The sequence below is a fragment of the Mytilus californianus genome, unplaced genomic scaffold (genome assembly GCF_021869535.1).
Source record: "Mytilus californianus isolate M0D057914Y unplaced genomic scaffold, xbMytCali1.0.p SCAF_3, whole genome shotgun sequence".
In the NCBI taxonomy this organism is placed as follows: domain Eukaryota; kingdom Metazoa; phylum Mollusca; class Bivalvia; order Mytilida; family Mytilidae; genus Mytilus; species Mytilus californianus.
In genome coordinates this window covers 51,717,795-51,740,133 of record NW_026262679.1, presented here as the reverse complement: position 1 = coordinate 51,740,133, position 22,339 = coordinate 51,717,795, and the positions used below count along the sequence as shown (strand labels likewise).

The following is a 22,339-nucleotide window of genomic DNA, read 5'->3' as shown; positions in this document are numbered from 1 at the left end:
TGGGTAACCTGAAAGACCACAAGTTTTTTACGTTCTACTTTCCTGTTGATCTGTTACTGTAGATAACTGAGTAATTTAATTATCACAGCTGTGTCAGTTGTAACTTGTTTCATGAATAATTGTATTCAACAATTAAAGATATTTGTCAATCACATATTAATTAATCAGTAAATAAAAGTTTTCATTGTAATGTGGATATTTATCTGATCTAACTCAGCTAAAAATATTGATGAATTAAGGAGTCAAAATACTAATTTTCCATATTACAAAAACAACAAGCATTCTTTGAGTATTGCATGGCAATACATAGTCCCCTACTGGTTAAAAATTGATTGTAAATTAAATTGTAATGGAATGAAATTCTAACTTGATCATCTATAACTTGTCAAGGTGTAAACTACATAAAATAACAAACAAACCTACCACTAAATTCTTCAAACTATTTACTAAAGAAAAGGAAAAAAAATCCAAAATGTCATTGATCTTAATACAATGTCTTTTACAATTCTTTTAAAAAATGAGTTATTTCTCTTTGAACAGAAATCTTGTAATTAATAAGTATTTCATCAAAAATTGAATTCTAGGGAAAGGACTGAACAAGGAGAAAAGCTAAAATCGTGAAAATCGAACTTGACCTGTAACTTGTCATGATAAAACAATACACCAAATATCAAATCAATATCTTGAAGCATGAAGAAATAAATGTGGATAGTGTCCACATGTGGACACAGATGATGCCCCCGCTTGCATATCATATAGTTATAAAGGGACATAACTGAAGAATGGTAAAAGTGACGCTACCCAAATTTGAACTTGATCTGAGTTTTGTGGTAATAAGCATTGTGTGTAAGTCTCATAACATTTGGTTGAGACTTACTTAAGTAGAGAACAGAAACTAAAAATTCGTCAATTTTTCTATTTGTAAACACGCATAACTCTAGAACGGTTGTGTATAAGTTTTATAACATTTGGTTGAGACAAATTAAAGTTAGAGAACGGAAACGAAAAATTCAGCAATTTTTATGTTTATAAAGGGACATAACTCAAGAATGGTAAAAGTGTCGCAACAAAATTTCGTACTTAATCTGTATTATGTAGTAATAAGCATTGTGTATAAGTTTCATAACATTTGGTTGAGGCAAACTAAAGTTAGAAAACGGAAACATAAACTTTGTACTTGATCTTAGTTTTGTGGTAATGAATATTGTGTATAGGTTTCATAATGTTTGGTTTGGGCAAACTTAAGTTACAGAATGGAAACTAAAAATTTTGCAATCTTTCGATTTATAAAGGGGCATAACTCAATAATGGTTAAAGTGACACTACCCAAATTCAACTTGATCTGTGTTTTATCAGTGGAAGTCAAAATTAAACAATTCATTGTATAAAGCATTGATTGTGGTTGATTCAACTATAATCATGGACAAAGGAAGAAAACTCCAATTTTAAAAATTACTTGATATTAAGAAGAAAATAAAATTTTTGCAATTTTTCAATTTATAAAGGGGCATCAACTCTAGAACGGTAAAAGTGACAACACCAACATTCAAACTTGATCTGTGTTTTGTGGTAATAAGCATTGTGTATAAGTTTCATAACATTTGGTTGAGGCAAACTAATATTAGAGAACGGAAACGAAAAATTCAGCAATTTTTCCATTTATAAAGGGCATAACTCTAGAACGGTTAAAGTGACGCCACCAAAATTCAAACTTGATCTGTGTTTTGTGGTTATAAGCATTGTGTTTAAGTTTCATAACATTTGGTTGAGGAAAACGGAAACTAAAAATTTAGCAATTTTTCCATTTATAAAGGGGCATAACTCTAGAATGGTTAAAGTGACGCCACCAAAATTCAAACTTGATATGTGTTTTGTGGTAATAAGCATTGTGTATAAGTTTCATAACATTTGGTTGAGGAAAACTTAAGTTAGAGATCGGGAACTAAACATTTTGCAGTTTTTCCATTTATAAAGGGGCATAACTCTAGAACGGTTATAATGACGCCACCAAAATTCAAACTTCATCTGTGTTTTGTGGTTATAAGCATTGTGTATAAGTTTCATAACATTTGGTTGAGGCAAACTTAAGTTAGAGAACGGAAACTAAAAATTTTGCAATTTTTCCATTTATAAAGGGGCATAACTCTAGAACAGTTATAGTGACGCCACCAAAATTCAAACTTGATCTGTGTTTTGTTGTAATAAGCATTGTGTATAAGTTTCATAACATTTGGTTGAGGCAAACTCAAGTTAGAGAACGGAAACCAATTTTGGGACGTACGGATGGACAAGGGTAAAACTTAATGACCCCACCGCTACAACGGGGTCATAAAAAAAAGGAAAAAAAGGGGAAAAAAAATCCCCCTCCCCCTTATGATTCATCACCCCCAAACTCAATCCCAGCCTTCCCTTTGTGGTATGGTACCTTGCAGTACATTTTCAGAGAGATCCATACACTTGAACACAAGTTATTGTCTGGAAACTGTAAAAATGCTTGTTTTTTTGGCCCCTTTAGGCCTCAAATTCCTAAACGTTTACCTTGTAGTACAATTTCATAAAGATCCATACACAAGTTATTGTCCTGAAACTAGAAAAGGCTTGTTTTTTTCCCCTAATTCCGAATATTTTGAGGCAATCACCCCCAAAATCAATCCCAGCCTTCCCTTTGTGGTATGGTACCTTGCAGTACAATTTCAGAGAGATCCATACACTTGAACACAAGTTATTGTCTGGAAACTAGAAAAATGCTTATTTTTAGCCCCTTTTTGGTCCCTTATTCCTAAACGTTTTGGGCAATTACCCCCAAACTCGATTCCAGCTTTCCATTTGTGATATGGAACCTTGTAGTACAATTTCAGAAAGATCCATACACTTACACACAAGTTATTGTCATGAAACTAGAAAAATGCTTGTTTTTTGCCCCTAATTCCTAAAATTTTGAGGCAATTACCCCCAAAATCAATCCTAGCATTCCCTTTGTGATATGGAACCTTGTGTTACAATGTCAGAGAGATCCATACACTAACACACAAGTTATTGTCTGGAAGTGTCAAAAATGCTTATTTTAGGCCCCTAAATCCTTAACTGTTGGTACCATAACCCCCAAAATCAATCCCAACCTTCCTCTTGTTGTATTGAACCTTATGGTAAAATTTCATAGAGATCCATTCACCCTAAACTAAAGTTACAGTGCGAAAACCAATGTGTCTTCGGACAACGACGACGCCAACATCATACCAATATACGAACGCAAAAATTTTTTGCGGTCGTATAAAAACTGCAAAATTTCTTACAAGAGTGCACACACTGACCATTGATTTTATGTTGGATATTTTACTAGAAGTATCACATAAACTTAACATCTTAAAATATCCATGACAATGAGGTCAAGGTCGGAAAAATCCTCTCAGACAGACATGTATAGACCCTGCAATTATTCCATACACCAAATATAGTTTACCTACTAGTATGGCTAATGGTAATTGAAAAACGGACCGTATCACAAAAAATTTAAATTGACTAATGAACCATGAAATTGAGGTCAAGGTCAATCATTACATACACCAAATATTGTTGACCAACTGGTTATAGCAAGAATAAAATGCTCCGCTGGGAGCAGCTTGATACAACCACAGAGGTCGAACCCTGAACAGTTGGGGCAAGTATGGACACAACATTCAAGCTTGATACAGCTCTGAATTTGGATTGTGATTAAATATTTGACACAGCGTAGGTTTCTGACACAGAATGAATGTGGTCTAAGAACTTCAATTTTTTTAATTTACCTATTATGGTCCAATATCCGAAATCTAAATACATGGTTAGATTCAGCATATCAAATAATCCAAAGAATTCAATTTTTGATAAAATCAAACAAAGTTTAATTTTCTGGACCCTTCTGACCTCAATGTGGACCAATTTGAAAACGGGGCCCAAAAAACAAAATACATGGTTAGATTCAGCATATCAAAGAACACCATATATTCAATTTTTGTTGAAATCAAACAAAGTTTGATTTTGGACCCCAATTTGGACCAACTTGAAAACTAGGCCCATAATCAAAAATCTAAACACATGTTTAGACTCAGCATATCAAAGAACCCCAATAATTCAATTTTTGATGAAATCAAACAAAGTTTAATTTTGGACCATTTTGACCTCAATATGAACCAATTTGATAGCGAGGCCCACAATTAAAAAATCCAAATACATGGTTAGATTCAGCATATCAAAGAACCCCATATATTCAATTTTTGTTGAAATCCAACAAAGTTTAATTTTGGACCCCAATTTGGACCAACTTAAAAACTGGCCCCAAAATCAAAAATCTAAATACATGTTTAGATTCAGCATATATCAAAGACCCCAAGAATTCAATTTTTGTTAAAATCAAACTAAGTTTAATTTTGGACCCTTTGGACCTTAATGTAGACCAATTTGAAAACTGGACCAAAAATTTATAAAATGCTCCGCTGGGCGCAGCTTGATACGACCGCAGAGGTCGAACCCTGAACAGTTGGGGCAAGTATGGACACAACATTCAAGCTTGATACAGCTCTGAATTTGGATTGTGATTAAATATTTGACACAGCATAGGTTTCTGACACAGAATGAATGTGGTCTAAGAACTTCAATTTTTTTAATTTACCTATTATGGTCCAATATCCGAAATCTAAATACATGGTTAGATTCAGCATATCAAATAATCCAAAGAATTCAATTTTTGATGAAATCAAACAAAGTTTAATTTTGGACCCTTCTGACCTCAATGTGGACCAATTTGATAACGGGGCCCAAAAATCAAAATACATGGTTAGATTCAGCATATCAAAGAACACCATATATTTAATTTTTGTTGAAATCAAACAAAGTTTGATTTTGGACCCCAATTTGGACCAACTTGAAAACTAGGCCCATAATCAAAAATCTAAACACATGTTTAGACTCAGCATATCAAAGAACCCCAATAATTCAATTTTTGATGAAATCAAACAAAGTTTAATTTTGGACCCTTTTGACCTCAATATGAACCAATTTGATAGCGGGGCCCACAAATAAAAAATCTAAATACATGGTTAGATTCAGCATATCAAAGAACCCCATATATTCAATTTTTGTTGAAATGTAAGAAATGTTTAATTTTGGACCCCAATTTGGACAACTTGAAAACTGGGCCCAAAATCAAAAATCTAAATACATGTTTAGATTCAGCATATATCAAAGAACCCCAAGAATTCAATTTTTGTTAAAATCAAACTAAGTTTAATTTTGGACCCTTTGGACCTTAATGTAGACCAATTTGAAAACTGGACCAAAAATTAATAAAATGCTCCGCTGGGCGCAGCTTGATACGACCGCAGAGGTCGAACCCTGAACAGTTGGGGCAAGTATGGACACAACATTCAAGCTTGATACAGCTCTGAATTTGGATTGTGATTAAATATTTGACACAACATAGGTTTCTGACACAGAATGAATGTGGTCTAAGAACTTAAAAAATTTTAATTTACCTATTCAAACCATATCATTATTATTTGCTTTTATATATAAATCAGAAAAAAACAACTTAAAATGGAAAATTTTAAAGAAAAAAAAGGAAAAAAAAATCCCCCCCCCCAATTTTTTGAACCCCCTTATGATTCATCACCCCAAACTCAATCCCAGCCTTCCCTTTGTGGTATTGTACCTTGCAGTACAATTTCAGAGAGATCCATACACTTGAACACAAGTTATTGTCTGGAAACTAGAATAAACAGCTGCGTCATGAGGGCATCATACGCCCATTGTCTTGTGTGTGAATTTTTATGCAATAATCATAAATAGTTTCAGACATACAGCGCAACATGTGAAAACCCCCCTTTTAAAAAAAATAAAGTTAGAAAACAGAAACAAAAAATTTGTACTTGATCTTAGTTTTGTGGTAATGAATATTGTATATAGGTTTCATAATGTTTGGTTGGGGCAAACTTAAGTTACAGAATGGAAACTAAACATTTTGCAATCTTTCAATTTATAAAGGGGCATAACTCAATAATGATTAAAGTGACACTACCCAAATTCAACTTGATCTGTGTTTTATCAGTGGAAGTCAAAATTAAACATTGCATTGTATAAAGCATTGATTGTAGTTGATTCAACTATAATCATGGACAAAGGAAGATAACTCCAATTTTAATAAAATGCTTCGCTGGGCGCAGCTTGATACGACCGCAGAGGTCGAACCCTGAACAGTTGGGGCAAGTATGGACACAACATTCAAGCTTGATACAGCTCTGAATTTGGATTGTGATTAAATATTTGACACATCATAGGTTTCTGACACAGAATGAATGTGGTCTAAGAACTTCAATTTTTTTAATTTACCTATTATGGTCCAATATCCGAAATCTAAATACATGGTTAGATTCAGCATATCAAATAATCCAAAGAATTCAATTTTTGATGAAATCAATCAAAGTTTAATTTTGGACCCTTCTGACCTCAATGTGGACCAATTTGATAACGGGGCCCAAAAATCAAAATACATGGTTAGATTCAGCATATCAAAGAACACAATATATTCAATTTTTGTTGAAATCAAACAAAGTTTGATTTTGGACCCCAATTTGGACCAACTTGAAAACTAGGCCCATAATCAAAAATCTAAACACATGTTTAGACTCAGCATATCAGAGAACCCCAATAATTCAATTTTTGATGAAATCAAACAAAGTTCAATTTTGGACCATTTTGACCTCAATATGAACCAATTTGATAGCGGGGCCCACAAATAAAAAATCTAAATACATGGTTAGATTCAGCATATCAAAGAACCCCATATATTCAATTTTTGTTGAAATCTAACAAAGTTTAATTTTGGACCCCAATTTGGATCAACTTGAAAACTGGGCCCAAAATCAAAAACCTAAATACATGTTTAGATTCAGCATATATCAAAGAACCCCAAGAATTCAATTTTTGTTAAAATCAAACTAAGTTTAATTTTGGACCCTTTGGACCTTAATGTAGACCAATTTGAAAACTGGACCAAAAATTAATAAAATGCTCCGCTGGGCGCAGCTTGATACGACCGCAGAGGTCGAACCCTGAACAGTTGGGGCAAGTATGGACACAACATTCAAGCTTGATACAGCTCTGAATTTGGATTGTGATTAAATATTTGACACAACATAGGTTTCTGACACAGAATGAATGTGGTCTAAGAACTTAAAAAATTTTAATTTACCTATTCAAACCATATCATTATTATTTGCTTTTATATATAAATCAGAAAAAAACAACTTAAAATGGAAAATTTTAAAGAAAAAAAAAGGAAAAAAAAATCCCCCCCCCCCAATTTTTTGAACCCCCTTATGATTCATCACCCCAAACTCAATCCCAGCCTTCCCTTTGTGGTATTGTACCTTGCAGTACAATTTCAGAGAGATCCATACACTTGAACACAAGTTATTGTCTGGAAACTAGAATAAACAGCTGCGTCATGAGGGCATCATACGCCCATTGTCTTGTGTGTGAATTTTAATGCAATAATCATAAATAGTTTCAGACATACAGCGCAACATGTGAAAACCCCCCTTTTAAAAAAATAAAGTTAGAAAACAGAAACAAAAAATTTGTACTTGATCTTAGTTTTGTGGTAATGAATATTGTATATAGGTTTCATAATGTTTGGTTGGGGCAAACTTAAGTTACAGAATGGAAACTAAACATTTTGCAATCTTTCAATTTATAAAGGGGCATAACTCAATAATGATTAAAGTGACACTACCCAAATTCAACTTGATCTGTGTTTTATCAGTGGAAGTCAAAATTAAACATTGCATTGTATAAAGCATTGATTGTAGTTGATTCAACTATAATCATGGACAAAGGAAGATAACTCCAATTTTAATAAAATGCTTCGCTGGGCGCAGCTTGATACGACCGCAGAGGTCGAACCCTGAACAGTTGGGGCAAGTATGGACGCAACATTCAAGCTTGATACAGCTCTGAATTTGGATTGTGATTAAATATTTGACACAGCATAGGTTTCTGACACAGAATGAATGTGGTCTAAGAACTTCAATTTTTTTAATTTACCTATTATGGTCCAATATCCGAAATCTAAATACATGGTTAGATTCAGCATATCAAATAATCCAAAGAATTCAATTTTTGATGAAATCAAACAAAGTTTAATTTTGGACCCTTCTGACCTCAATGTGGACCAATTTGATAACGGGGTCCAAAAATCAAAATACATGGTTAGATTCAGCATATCAAAGAACCCCCTATATTCAATTTTTGTTGAAATCAAACAAAGTTTGATTTTGGACCCCAATTTGGACCAACTTGAAAACTAGGCCCATAATCAAAAATCTAAACACATGTTTAGACTCAGCATATCAGAGAACCCCAATAATTCAATTTTTGATGAAATCAAACAAAGTTTAATTTTGGACCCTTTTGACCTCAATATGAACCAATTTGATAGCGGGGCCCACAAATAAAAAATCTAAATACATGGTTAGATTCAGCATATCAAAGAACCCCATATATTCAATTTTTGTTGAAATCTAACAAAGTTTAATTTTGGACCCCAATTTGGACCAACTGGGCCCAAAATCAAAAATCTAAATACATGTTTAGATTCAGCATATATCAAAGAACCCCAAGAATTCAATTTTTGTAAAAATCAAACTAAGTTTAATTTTGGACCCTTTGGACCTTAATGTAGACCAATTTGAAAACTGGACCAAAAATTAATAAAATGCTCCGCTGGGCGCAGCTTGATACGACCGCAGAGGTCGAACCCTGAACAGTTGGGGCAAGTATGGACACAACATTCAAGCTTGATACAGCTCTGAATTTGGATTGTGATTAAATATTTGACACAGCATAGGTTTCTGACACAGAAAGAATGTGGTCTAAGAACTTCAATTTTTTTAATTTACCTATTATGGTCCAATGTCCAAAATAAAAATACATGGTTAGATTCAGCATATCAAAGAACCCCATATATTCAATTTTTGTTGAAATCAAACAAAGTTTGATTTTGGACCCCAACTTGGACAATCTTGAAAACTGGTCCCATAATCAAAAATCTAAACACATGTTTAGATTCAGCATATCAAAGTAACCCAATAATTCAATTTTTGTAAAAAATCAAACTAAGTTTAATTTTGGACCCTTTGGACCTTTATGTAGACCAATTTAAAAAACGGGACCCAAAATTAAAAACCTAAAAACACGGTTAGATTTGGCATATCAAAGAACCCCAATGATTCAATTTTTGATGAAATCAAACAAAGTTTAATTTTGGACCCTTTTGACCTCAATATGAACCAATTTGATAGCGGGCCCACAAATAAAAAATTTAAATACATGGTAAGATTCAGCATATCAAAGAACCCCATATATTCAATTTTTGTTGAAATCAAACAAAGTTTAATTTTGGACCCCAATTTGGACCAACTTGAAAACTGGACCAAAAATCTAAAATCTAAATACATGTTTAGATTCAGCATATCAAAGAACCCCATATATTCAATTTTTGTTGAAATCAAACAAAGTTTAATTTTGGACCCCAACTTGGACCAACTTGAAAACTGGTCCCATAATAAAAAATCTAAACACATGTTTAGATTCAGCATATCAAAGAACCCCTAAAATTCAATTTTTGTTAAAATCAAACTAAGTTTAATTTTGGACCCTTTGGACCTTAATGTAGATCAATTTAAAAAACGGGACCCAAAATTAAAAATCTATATACACCGTTAGATTTGGCATATCAAAGAACCCCAATAATTAAATTTGTGATGAAATCAAACAAAGTTATATTTTGGACCCTTTTGACCTCAATATAAACCAATTTGATAGCAGGCCCACAAATAAAAAATCTAAATACATGGTAAGATTCAGCATATCAAAGAACCCCATATATTCAATTTGTTTTTAAATCAAACGAATTTTAATTTTGGACCCCAATTTGTACCAACTTTAAAACTGGGCCAAAAATCTAAAATCTAAATACATGTTTAGATTCAGCATATCAAAGAACCCCATATATTCAATTTTTGTTGAAATCAAACAAAGTTTAATTTTGGACCCCAACTTGGACCAACTTGAAAACTGGGCCCATAATCAATAAAATGCTTCGCTTGGGCGCAGCTTGATACGACCGCAGAGGTCGAACCCTGAACAGTTGGGGCAAGTACGGACACAACATTCAAGCTTGATACAGCTCTGAATATGGATTGTTATTAAATATTTGACACAGCATAGGTTTCTGACACAGAAAGAATGTGGTCTAAGAACTTGAATTTTTTTAATTTACCTATTATGGTCCAATGTCCAAAATCAAAATACATGGTTAGATTCAGCATATCAAAGAACCCCATATTTTCAATTTTTGTTGAAATCAAACAAAGTTTAATTTTGGACCCCAACTTGGACAAACTTGAAAACTGGGCCCATAATCAAAAATCTAAACACATGTTTAGATTCAGCATATCAAAGAACCCCAATAATTCAATTCTTGCTAAAATCAAACTAAGTTTAATTTTGGACCCTTTGGACCTTAATGTAGACCAATTTGAAAAACGGGACTTAAAATTAAAAATCTTAATACACGGTTAGATTTGGAATATCAAAGAACCCCAATAATTCAATTTTTGATCAAATCAAACAAAGTTTAATTTTGGACCCTTTTGACCTCAATATGAACCAATTTGATAGCGGGGCCCACAAATAAAAAATCTAAATTCATGGTTAGATTCAGCATATCAAAGAACCCCATATATTCAATTTTTGTTGAAATCAAAAAAAGTTTAATTTTGGACCCCAACTTGGACCAACTTGAAAACTGGGCCCATAATCAAAAATTTAAACACATGTTTAGATTTAGCATATCAAAGAGCCCTAAGAATTCAATTTTTGTTAAAATCAAACTAAGTTTAATTTTGGACCCTTTGGACCTCAATGAAGACCAATTTTAAAAAATGGGACCCAAATTAAAAATCTAAAAACACGGTTAGATTTGGCATATCAAAGAACCCCAATAATTCAATTTTTGATGAAATCAAACAAAGTTTAATTTTAGACGCTTTTGACCTCAATATGAACCAATTTGATAGCGGGGCCCACAAATAAAAAATCTAAATACATGGTTAGATTCAGCATATCAAAGAACCTCATATATTCAATTTTTGTTGAAATCAAACAAAGTTTAATTTTGGACCCCAATTTGGACCAACTTGAAAACTGGGCCCATAATCAAAAATCTAAATACATGTTTAGATGCAGCATATCAAAGAACCCCATATATTCAATTTTTGTTGAAATCAAACAAAGTTAAAATACTGGACCCTATCTTGGACCAACTTGAAAACTGGGCCCATAATCAAAAATCTAAACACATGTTTAGATTTAGCATATCAAAGAACCCCAAGAATTCAATTTTTGTTAAAATCAAACTAAGTTTAATTTTTGACCCTTTGGACCTCAATGAAGACCAATTTAAAAAAATAGGACCCAAATTAAAAATCTAAAAACACGGTTAGATTTGGCATATCAAAGAACCCCAATAATTCAATTTTTTATGAAATCAAACAAAGTTTAATTTTACACCCTTTTCACCTCAATATGAACCAATTTGATAGCGGGGCCCACAAATAAAAAATCTAAATACATGGTTAGATTCAGCATATCAAAGAACCTCATATATTCAATTTTTGTTGAAATCAAACAAAGTTTAATTTTGGACCCCAATTTGGACCAACTTGAAAACTGGGCCCATAATCAAAAATCTAAATACATGTTTAGATTCAGCATATCAAAGAACCCCATATATTCAATTTTTGTTGAAATCAAACAAAGTTTAAATACTGGACCCTATCTTGGACCAACTTGAAAACTGGGCCCATAATCAAAAATCTAAACACATGTTTAGATTCAGCATATCAAAGAACCCCAAGAATTCAATTTTTGTTAAAATCAAACTAAGTTTAATTTTGGACCCTTTGGACCTTAATAGAGACCAATTTAAAAAACAGGACCCAAAATTAAAAATCTAAATACACGGTTAGATTTGGAATATCAAAGAACCCCAATAATTCAATTTTAGATGAAATCAAACAAAGTTTAATTTTGGACCCTTTTGACCTCAATATGAACCAATTTGATAACGGGGTCCACAAATAAAAAATCTAAATACATGGTTAAATTCAGCATATCAAAGAACCCCATATATTCAATTTTTGTTGAAATCAAACAAAGTTTAATTTTGGACCCCAATTTGGACCAACTTGAAAACTGGGCAAAAAATCAAAAATCTAAATACATGTTTAGATTCAGCATATCAAAGAACCTCATATATTCAATTTTTGCTAAAATCAAACAAAGTTTAATTTTGGACCCATTGGACCTTAATGTAGACCAATTTGAAAACTGGACCCAAAATTAAAAATCTAAATACACTGTTAGATTCGGCATAACAAATAAATAAATGTGATCAAAGATTTTACAAATCTAATGCGCCATACTGTGCAATTAAAGATTACTTCTTTAAATTTTTCAATATTTGAAATTTGAAAAAAAAAAATATTTGACGAATAATTCTTTTTAATTTCTGAAATCTGAAATGAGAAAAAATTGACCCCCCACAATTTCTTTTTATCCCCCCCCCCCCCCTTTTTTCCCCAAAAAAATTCTTTCTCTCAAGATATGGTCATAATCTCAATTCAAATTTCCAATGGAGTTTGCAACCATAATTACCCATTTAAATTTACCATAGTGCTAACTTAATCTATTTTATAATAGAATTTAAAATATAGTGTCAAATCTTTCATATGGATTTTTTTGTAAAAAAAAAAGATGCAACATTTGCAGATATTTTTACTGGTCTTCCTTTTTAAATATGCATTTCTTTAAACATAATTTAAAAGCAGTGTAAGGGAAGTAACCAAAACGTTGTATTTGGATTAACTCCCTTACACTGTTTTAAATTATCTTAATTGTTCATTAACCATTACTTTATACATAATTTAAAAGCAGTGTAAGGGAGATAATTTCAATGATGTATTTGATTTATCTCCCTTACACTGCTTTAAATTATGTTTTGTACTTAAGTATTTGTCCATTAACAAGGACAACCTTGTTTTCCCCCTTTTTTGCCCCTAATTCTTAAACGGTTTGAGCAATAACCCCCCAAAGCAAATCCTAACCATCCCTTTGTGGTATGGAAACTTGTAGTATAATTTCAGAGAGATCCATACACCGTTCCACAGTTATTGTCTGGAAACTAGAAAATGCTTATTTTTTGCCCCTTTTTGGCCCCTAATTCCTTAACTGTTGGTACCATAACCCCCAAAATCAATCCCCACCTTCCTTTTGTGGTATTGAACCTTATGGTAAAATTTCATAGAGATCCATTCACTTAAACTAAAGTTAGAGTGCGAAAACTAATGCGTCTTCGGACGACGACGCTGACGACGCCAACGTCATACCAATATACCACAAAAAAAATTTTGCGGTCGTATAAAAATTACTTAATATTTAGAAGAAAATAAAAATTTTGCAATTTTTCCATTTCTTAAGGGGCATAACTCTAGAATGGTTAAACTGACGCCACAAAAATTCAAAATTGATCTGTGTTTTGTGGTAATAAGCATTGTGTATAAGTTTCATAACATTTGGTTGAGGCAAACTAAAATTAGAGAACGGCAACGAAAAATTCAGCAATTTTTCCATTTGTAAAAGAGCATTACTCTAGAACGGTAAAGTGACACCACCAAAATTCCTGTACAGATATTTTAGTATTTATGGAGGATAGATAATAAATGTAAAATATTGTTTTATATTCAAAAAGAAAAAATTACAATAAAAATAAAAATTTAATATCATGAATATGGGATCAACTTTTTTTTAACTTGAAAATGAAAGAAAGACGATTTTTAACAATGTACTGTAAAAATGTGTTGCCAATGATAATAATTGTGTTTGTGCCAATAAACTATTCGTATTTGTATTTGTAAACCGTAAATATTTTATTTTATTCAAAATTATAACAACCAGGACTGTTTTCAATCGAAGTTTTAATCAAAATGTTGAGACATCAATCCCGTTAATTATACGGGTTTTCGTTGATGGTTACAATATTTCCCCCTTTTAACGTCCTGTTCCTTAGAGTTATTAAAAGAAACACAATTTTAAGTATAAGGCCAACATATCATATTTATAAAGTATATAAACAAATTGAATATAGGCATTGTGAATAAACTGTTATTTTCCTTTCGATACCACGTTCCCCGTCGGAGCCTCTACGTCTATTCATACCTGTCAATCATTTCTCGCAAGTAAAACAATTTGGTCTTCGATATCATCCGTGCTTTCTATTTTGACATATATTTCCCGTTAATCTCTTTGAAACAATTGTTTTCTTTTACAATATTTATAACGCAGTGATCATCTTTCGATTCCTAGTTTTTATATAAAAAAAACTTCATATGCACGTCAATATTCTATGACCCAGCACTATTTTAAATTTTGTTTGTTATTAAATTACATATAATAGAAATAACAGATTTGTTGACACTCGTTGTATTATAACAAAGATATTGCCTTTCTATTTCCATGTTTGAAATTTTAATGAAAATTGTGTTTTTATAAACATATTTTACGAATTGTGTCAATCAATACATGAAGATCAAAGTTTTACACTATTCATGATTAGCCGTCTTTACTTTTGTGTCGTATTTCTAGCCATTCTCTAAAGCTTGTGCAGTCAGTAAGATTTTGTAAATCGATGTCGGCAGTTTAAATTGTATAATTTCCTTTAAAGGAGGTGTCCGAATAAATTATTTAAATAGGAATCTGGGTGTTGACTAATAAATATAATAAATAAAATAGTTAAAGAAGACTAAAGCTTGTTTTTTTTTATAATTACAAGGATTAAATTTTCTATTCTGGTAAATCAATTATTAATGGATCTCGATCAAGAGCCTCAAAACTAACGCACAATACTGCCAATCATTACGTATCAAATTAAATCATGAATGGATTTTCCCACGGTCGGTCAGTAAGGTCACCTGTGTTAACTGTTACGATATTTCCCGCCATATGAAAATCACGTGCATTTGACAAAATTAATCCCAGCTATTTTTAGCATTCAACATTGTATTGAGAGTGAAGTCAAGTTCAAAGTTCAACCACATGCTGTTGATCACTGATATGTGTATCATGGAATTGTCTTTTCACGGCAAATATGTTTTTAGATTGGTGTCAAAAATACAACATACAAGTTAACATGCATTGTGCGTAAATTAATATTATTCAATTAAGAGTCAATGAAGCACCATAAAATTATTTAAATAGGAGTAATTGCATTATTTAGACTACAAATCATAGTAAATATTTAATTAACTGGTCATCAAACGATTGAATGCTTCTAGTTTTAATGTCCATTCATGTCAGTGACAATTATTTCATGCATATTTAACAAACACAGAAATATCAAAATAAATCAATTCCCGAGAAGAATCGTTATCTTCTTCTAGTGTTATTATTTGCGTACTACTTTAGTTATATATCAACAACTTTCGGACAATATTTGTTTACAGTAAAAAGTAAATTCACAATTATAAAGAATCACCAAACTACTAGTATACAAGTATTACTCACTGTAATTATTTTTATTTCAGAACTGACCCAACGCAGACTGAAAATTAGATACAAATGTAGTGTTGTCAAACTAAAACGTATGCAGCAGCACTTTGCACATCATTCTGCTAATCAATGGGTTTACGTGGAAAATAAATCAGTAAAACAAAAATAACCTTCCAGAAATAAAAAAGAAAATATTTTAAAAACTGTATGCCAACAAATACGAAAAAAATACATAACAAAAAAAAACCAGGGAACATAGAAAATAATATTTTCAGGAATATAAACAGCATTTGAAATATAAAAAGCCATAATTAAAAAATAGGCTATTTTTATTTAAACAAAGTTGTCTCCAGTACTTCACCTGTAAAAATATTTTATGTCAAATACGATGTAGAACTAATCAATAAAGTGAATGAGAGGTTTAAATCACAGGTAACCCGATTCTGAAATCAGTGAAGCGTAATAATCTAGTAGCACGGATTGAGATGAAAGGACAATTATATTACCGTTCACACCTGGATCTGTTGATTAATGACCATACTACCTACCATAAAAAAGTCGGATTATTCATTTCCGACATGTCCCAGTCCGTTATTTATAGTAATAAGTCTCTACCCGTACTGTAATAAGCATTTTGTATAAGTTTCATAACATTTGGTTGAGGCAAACTAAAGTTAGAGAACGGAAACGAAAAGTTCAGCAATTTTTCCATTTGTAAAGGGGCATAACTCTAGAACGGTAGAAGTGACGCCACCAAAATTCAAATTTGATCTTGTGTTTTGTGGTAATAAGCATTGTGTATAAGTTTCATAACATTTGGTTGAGGCAAACTCAAGATAGAAACGGAAACGAAAAATTCAGCAATTTTTCCATTTGTAAAGGGGCATAACTCTAGAAGGGTAAAAGTGACGCTACCAAAATTCAAACTTGATCTGTGTTTTGTGGTAATAAGCATTGTGTATAAGTTTCATAACATTTGGTTGAGGCAAACTAAAGTTAGAGAACTGAAACGATAAATTCAGCAATTTTCCATTTGTAAAGGGGGCATAACTCTAGAACGGTAAAAGTGACGCCACCAAAATTCAAACTTGATTTGTGTTTTGTGGTAATAAGCATTGTGTATAAGTTTCATAACATTTGGTTGAGGCAAACTAAAGTTAGAGAACGGAAACCAATTTTGGGACGTACGTACGTACAGACGGACAAGGGTAAAACTTTATGCCCCTTCCGCTATGGCGGGGGCATAAAAAAGTCTGGAAAACTGATTTGCCGGACTGACGGATGGACAGACGGACGGATGGACAGACAGACGGACAGAGTGCAAACCTAAAGTCCCCTTCTACTTCGTCGGTAGGGGACTTAAAACTTATCAAAAATTTATGTAGTAAAAATTCTGAACAGCTTTAGGACTAAAACTTTTCTCTAAAGTTTTACATTTTCCAGTACTTTGAAATTTCTGCTTGATCATTCTCAACGTCCTGTAAGAATCCTGTTTTTCAGGATAGGCTATAGATTCTCTATGCATCATAAGAACACATTTTGATCTTTGAGTTATTTATTATGGATCTTTCTTATAAAATATGAAATTCATTATCTTCAAACAGGACACATCACATAATAATACTAATATCACACACACTTGTAGCACTGTCATCAAGGGGTTTTGTTCGTCAAAAATGAAATAAATAAAAATGTATGCAAGAAAACATAGTTTTCATTTCTAGGAAATAATGTATGTAAATTCACTTTAATTTTTCGCCATATACAAACTTGAAATTTTATATTTCAAGCAGCCATCATAAAATTATGAATGGATTTCGATTTTACAAGATCATGAAACTGTATGAACACATTCTCACTGAGAACAACTCATACTGAACATTTAAATAAGCAGAAAATACAATAAATAAAGTCAACAGTGTTCAAGGCTCTGGTCCCTCTGATGCTTGGGCTTCTGGTGCTGCTTTAGCTGGAGCATTAGCGTCAGCTTGTTTCTTTGTACCTGAGACGATATCATCTATCCTCAATAATAACATGGCAGTCTGAAATCAAATGTAAACAATAAGAGGGAAACATGGGTGCATGAGGAAGACAAAAATCCACTATGATTCTTGAAAGATAATATATAGAAAATCTACACTATAACAGTGGTGAATGGAACTTAGTTTCAAGGTGCTGGGTGCAAAATACTTATATTCAAGTTATCTATAGACAATATATTTGTTTGTGAAAATACTGGTTTTACCCTTTTTTGTCAGCTTTCTGAGATATTTTCCAGAGGCTTCAATTCCTTTTGATTTATATTAAAGCTCTATCTTGAAAAGGATTTTAAGAAACCTGATTGATTGTTGTTTGCTTTACGCCCAGTGGCAAACATTTCATGCATATTAAATACAGAATAATGTGAGACTGAAAAATCTATATCTTTTCCTATTAGAGAAAAAAATCATTTTCAAATTCCATATCAGAATTAGCAATTAAATGCATATTCAAGACAAGAACATGCTAATGTGATATAAATCTAGACCCTGCTTTGTACTAGACCGACAAGATAAGCCTGATTTTTAACATGCTAGTTCACAAGGTAACAGTCGGCAGGAAGTCTTGTCACACTACCAAGACACATTCTTCTGAATCCGAAGACCACCAGTCCTTGCTCTTGCTCCTAAATGCTGTGTACTAGGCGGAGAAGCAGCAAATAACCATTTTAAAGTCTTTGGTTTGACCCAGCTGTGGATTATACCCACAACCTCTTTCACTCGAGTGAAAATACTACCATGAGACCAACAAGGAGTTAAACAACAAAGTATTTCACACTAAAAATGGAAAATAATCATGTGCAAACATAGCTCTTAGAATGTACTAAAATTCCATTGCAGGACAAATTCTTATGACCTGCCATACTCTAGGCCAGCAAGCTACCGGGGACCACACAGGTAGTCCAATTTTTGACCTTATCACTTTGTATGCTTTGTATTTAAAAAGTTGCTTTGCCACCTACCTCAAGTGCGGTTTTAAGTGTCTGAACTTTTACAGAGAATGGCTCCCATATACCATATTCTTTCATGTCAACAATTTTACCATTTTCTCCATCAATACCCCATGATGTGTTGTCAGGAGATGCATGTTTAGCCTAAAACAGAATTATATAATGCAATCTTTTGTTCATTTCGGAGAAAATATTTGCTGTACGAACAAAAAGTTTGATGCTAAACACATTAGTGAATCAGAAAACATATTTTCAGGTAAAAAGCTACGACATTCCATCATTAATTAAACAAGCAATGTGAATACATGAAAACAATTTGTTACTTTTTTGGACAGGCTGTATTTATTCCTAAATTATTTTTCCTTTCAATTTTGTTCTACCGTATATGAGTTTTTTTTTCGCATGTGTTTAATTTTCGCTTTGTTGGCGACACCTAAAGAAACGCGAAAATTTAACCTGGCGTAAATTTCCCTGCATATTCCTTGACTTATCGCTATCTAAACTTTTCATATATTATACTGTTAATTGTCGTGTTTACACGAAATTGATATGCAAACTCATTTCACCCTAAAGATGAAATTACAATATCTTTAAAATTAGTCCTTTGTGTTACAACAGATCACAAAAGTGTTCATCATTAATAAAGATCTTTGTTTTCATAATAATTATATTGACTAATCATACATGTCATCCCATTGTGACAACACAGTAATCAATGACATGTCCAAAAACGTTACGGTAGTTAGCGATGATCAATTCAGTGTTATGATGTTTACATCTTTAACAAGTCAATACGTAGATTATTTCCCGTGTATTTTCCCATCCAGCGAAAATTATACAGAGTGAAAATTTAACCTGCCAATTTTGTCATCAAATCGCAAAAAAAAAAAAAACGATATATGTTCTATATATTATAAACAACTTTTTTCTATAACTTGATAACACCATTAAATTGAATTTTTACATTATAATATCGTTTAACAAGATGCAGGGTACCATTCTACTATATAATGGATTCTTACAAAATTCAATTTTCAGTCATACATTTTAGCAATGATCAGTGAAAATTCATTTGGATAAGAAACAAATGATATTAACTTGAATCAAAGTTTGACATGAATCGACTGATGCAAAGTATTTAGGCCAGTTAATTAAGAAGACTAATTATAGACTGATCAATGTGTTTAACATGTTTTTGGTCATACTGAATATACTAACCCTGAGTGCTGTAAGTGTTCTAATTGGGTTGGCTCCACAGTTCTGTATTAATGTACGTGGAATAACTTCTAATGCCCTAGCTACAGCTCTGTATGGCCATTGACTTACACCTGTTATTGCCTTAGCTTTCTCATTCATAGCCTGTAAAGACAAAAAGTCAGAGATATTTGTACAATGAAACTATCAATCAAGTTCAAACAATGCAAAAGATACAAAAGGTTATATCCTATAATGGTTTACTTTTACAAATTTTGACTTGGATGGAGAGTTGTCTCATTGGCACTCATACCACATCTTCTTATATCTATATAACTCACAAATATATACCCTTGTTTTTTACTGTATCATAAATGTTGTTATACATGTAATGTAGTATCAATTATGAATCAATGAATAATTATGATATAAATTTTTTAGCTCCTCCAATATATAATTTTACTCCATTACTATGCATTTAATAGGTAGCCACTGCCTTCCCAATAACTGATCAAAGTCCTCAACATTACCAGAGCCCCAATACTTTCCTTACCTGAGCTAAAGCCATTTCTGCAGCTCCTCCACCAGCTACTAATTTAGGTTCTACCATCACATTTCTAGCTACGTTCATTGCATCTTGTAAGTTTCTCTCTACTTCATTAAGGATATCTTTACTAGCACCTCTCAGTAAAATATTACATGCTTTGGGATTTTCACACTCTACCAAGAATGTAAAATATCTGAAAGGTAATAAAATATTTTTTTTAAATACAATTGTGTATAAGTTGTATTGAATTAAAAAAAAACAGTTTCTGTGCTTCAAGTGCCTTTCAATGTCCAAGAATCACAGTAACAGATCTAGACTGTTCATATTACATGTATACAGCAGGTGAAAATATATCAAGGTTACACAGTGTGGTAGTATATATAACACATAACTAAAACAACATTTAGTGGCAATTCATTGCAGAATACTCTTTATATCACTAATCATGGAAATCTTAGTACAATTTTTTTTCTTATTGTAATAATTGAAACAAAAACATTGCAAATGAGACAGTTAAATTAGGATCAGAAATCAAGAGAATTATAACTTTAACAACTACTCTCCATGCAAATAATTTACCTTGCCATTTAAAACTGCCATATTTTGTATATCAAAATGAAAAAGAAAGGAGTAGAGCCAGGAACACCAATAAACGGCCCTGCAAAGGTGTTTTTTTCTAACTTCAATTATTAAGTAAACCTAATGGTTATGCATTGCTAAATGTATGATATTTAAAAGTATAAAATGAAAATTGTATATCTGCTTCATATTTATAAATATATTAGCCTGAAATAGGAATAGATTTAATTTTCGTCTATTTTTCTAGAAATTTTTTCAGAAAACTGTCATAAATTTTGCAGAATTCTGCAAAAAATCAGGTTTTTACGAAATTCCCCTTCATTATGACGTCACTAATGATACAATTGGTGAAAATATTTTTTTCAACTGAAACAATTGGACATTTTAACATGTTTCCCTACATTACCACAGTGAAAATTTCAGATTTGTAGGGCCAAAATTATGAGTTAGTGGACCAACTCCTAAAATTTTAGCTGATGCAACAATATGAACAATACTTTTCACTTATTACAAAAAGAAAGATGTAAACTAGTACAATTGTTTCTTCTTGCTCTTTATTCTTCAGTTTCTTTGAAAATTTGGTATAGCAAACTTTACACAATAATTACTTTTAATGTGATCAATCTTTAAAACTAATTATATAAAATATTAATCACATTCAGCCATGTCTTCATAAATCACCACCTCAAATTTACAGATACCGTAAATTGGGTTATTTTGGTTGTAGTTTTATTTTGGTTTATTTGGCACCTCCAAAGAAAGTGCCAAAATTAAACACATGAAAATACATAAACACTAAAAATTTAAAAGCCAAATTCGTGTACCGGCATAACAATATCGTATTGTTAATTGTTGGCATTAATACCTAAGTACATGTAGCAAACATGAAAAGTGTTCCTAATGCAGGTAAAAAAGTTCCCTCCAGTGTTTCTTTATCTTTAGATAATAAAAGAGAAATTACAGGTAAATATTTTATGCTATTATATCTTTTGTATATTTCCTAAAGTTCTATGCATACATGTAGCAAAATCTACAAATAAATACCGGGTATAATTTGACAACAATATGATATAATTTTATCATAATTGTCAATTTCTAAAATTGTTAAGAAAACAAAATATGAATTTCTATTCACACATGCCGTAAATATACATTGCTGATTGGACACCTTTATTGATCATTAGAATATCAACCGTCCTTGTAACATTTGATCTTCAATAAATTAACATGTGCTGCCAGAGGCATGAGGATTAAAATTTAAATTCACGGTATTGCATGTAGAGGCAGAACTTTGATATACCCAGGATGATTTAGAACTAGATACATCTTTAAAACACTGGTCTATTGTTGAAGACATTGTTATTGACCTCTTAGATACCTCTTTGTTG

The 22,339-nt window shown here is 32.0% G+C and overlaps 1 protein-coding gene across 4 annotated transcripts in view; it reads right to left on the bottom strand.

The window, feature by feature from the left end:
- Positions 1-17,179: 17,179 nt before the first annotated feature.
- LOC127734819 (T-complex protein 1 subunit gamma-like) overlaps positions 17,180-22,339 on the bottom strand; it is a 273,760-nt gene continuing 268,600 nt past the window's right edge. The window contains exons 14-17 of one of the 4 annotated variants that reach the window (XM_052244847.1): positions 20,379-20,565; positions 19,850-19,990; positions 18,644-18,775; positions 17,180-17,684 (exon numbers count right to left, since the gene is read on the bottom strand). In XM_052244847.1, coding sequence (XP_052100807.1) covers positions 17,565-17,684; positions 18,644-18,775; positions 19,850-19,990; positions 20,379-20,565 — 580 coding nt within the window. In that variant the 3' untranslated portion in view covers positions 17,180-17,564. The remainder of the gene's footprint in view (positions 17,685-18,643; positions 18,776-19,849; positions 19,991-20,378; positions 20,566-22,339) is intronic. The other 3 variants (XM_052244850.1, XM_052244848.1, XM_052244849.1) reach the window with 3 other exon arrangements.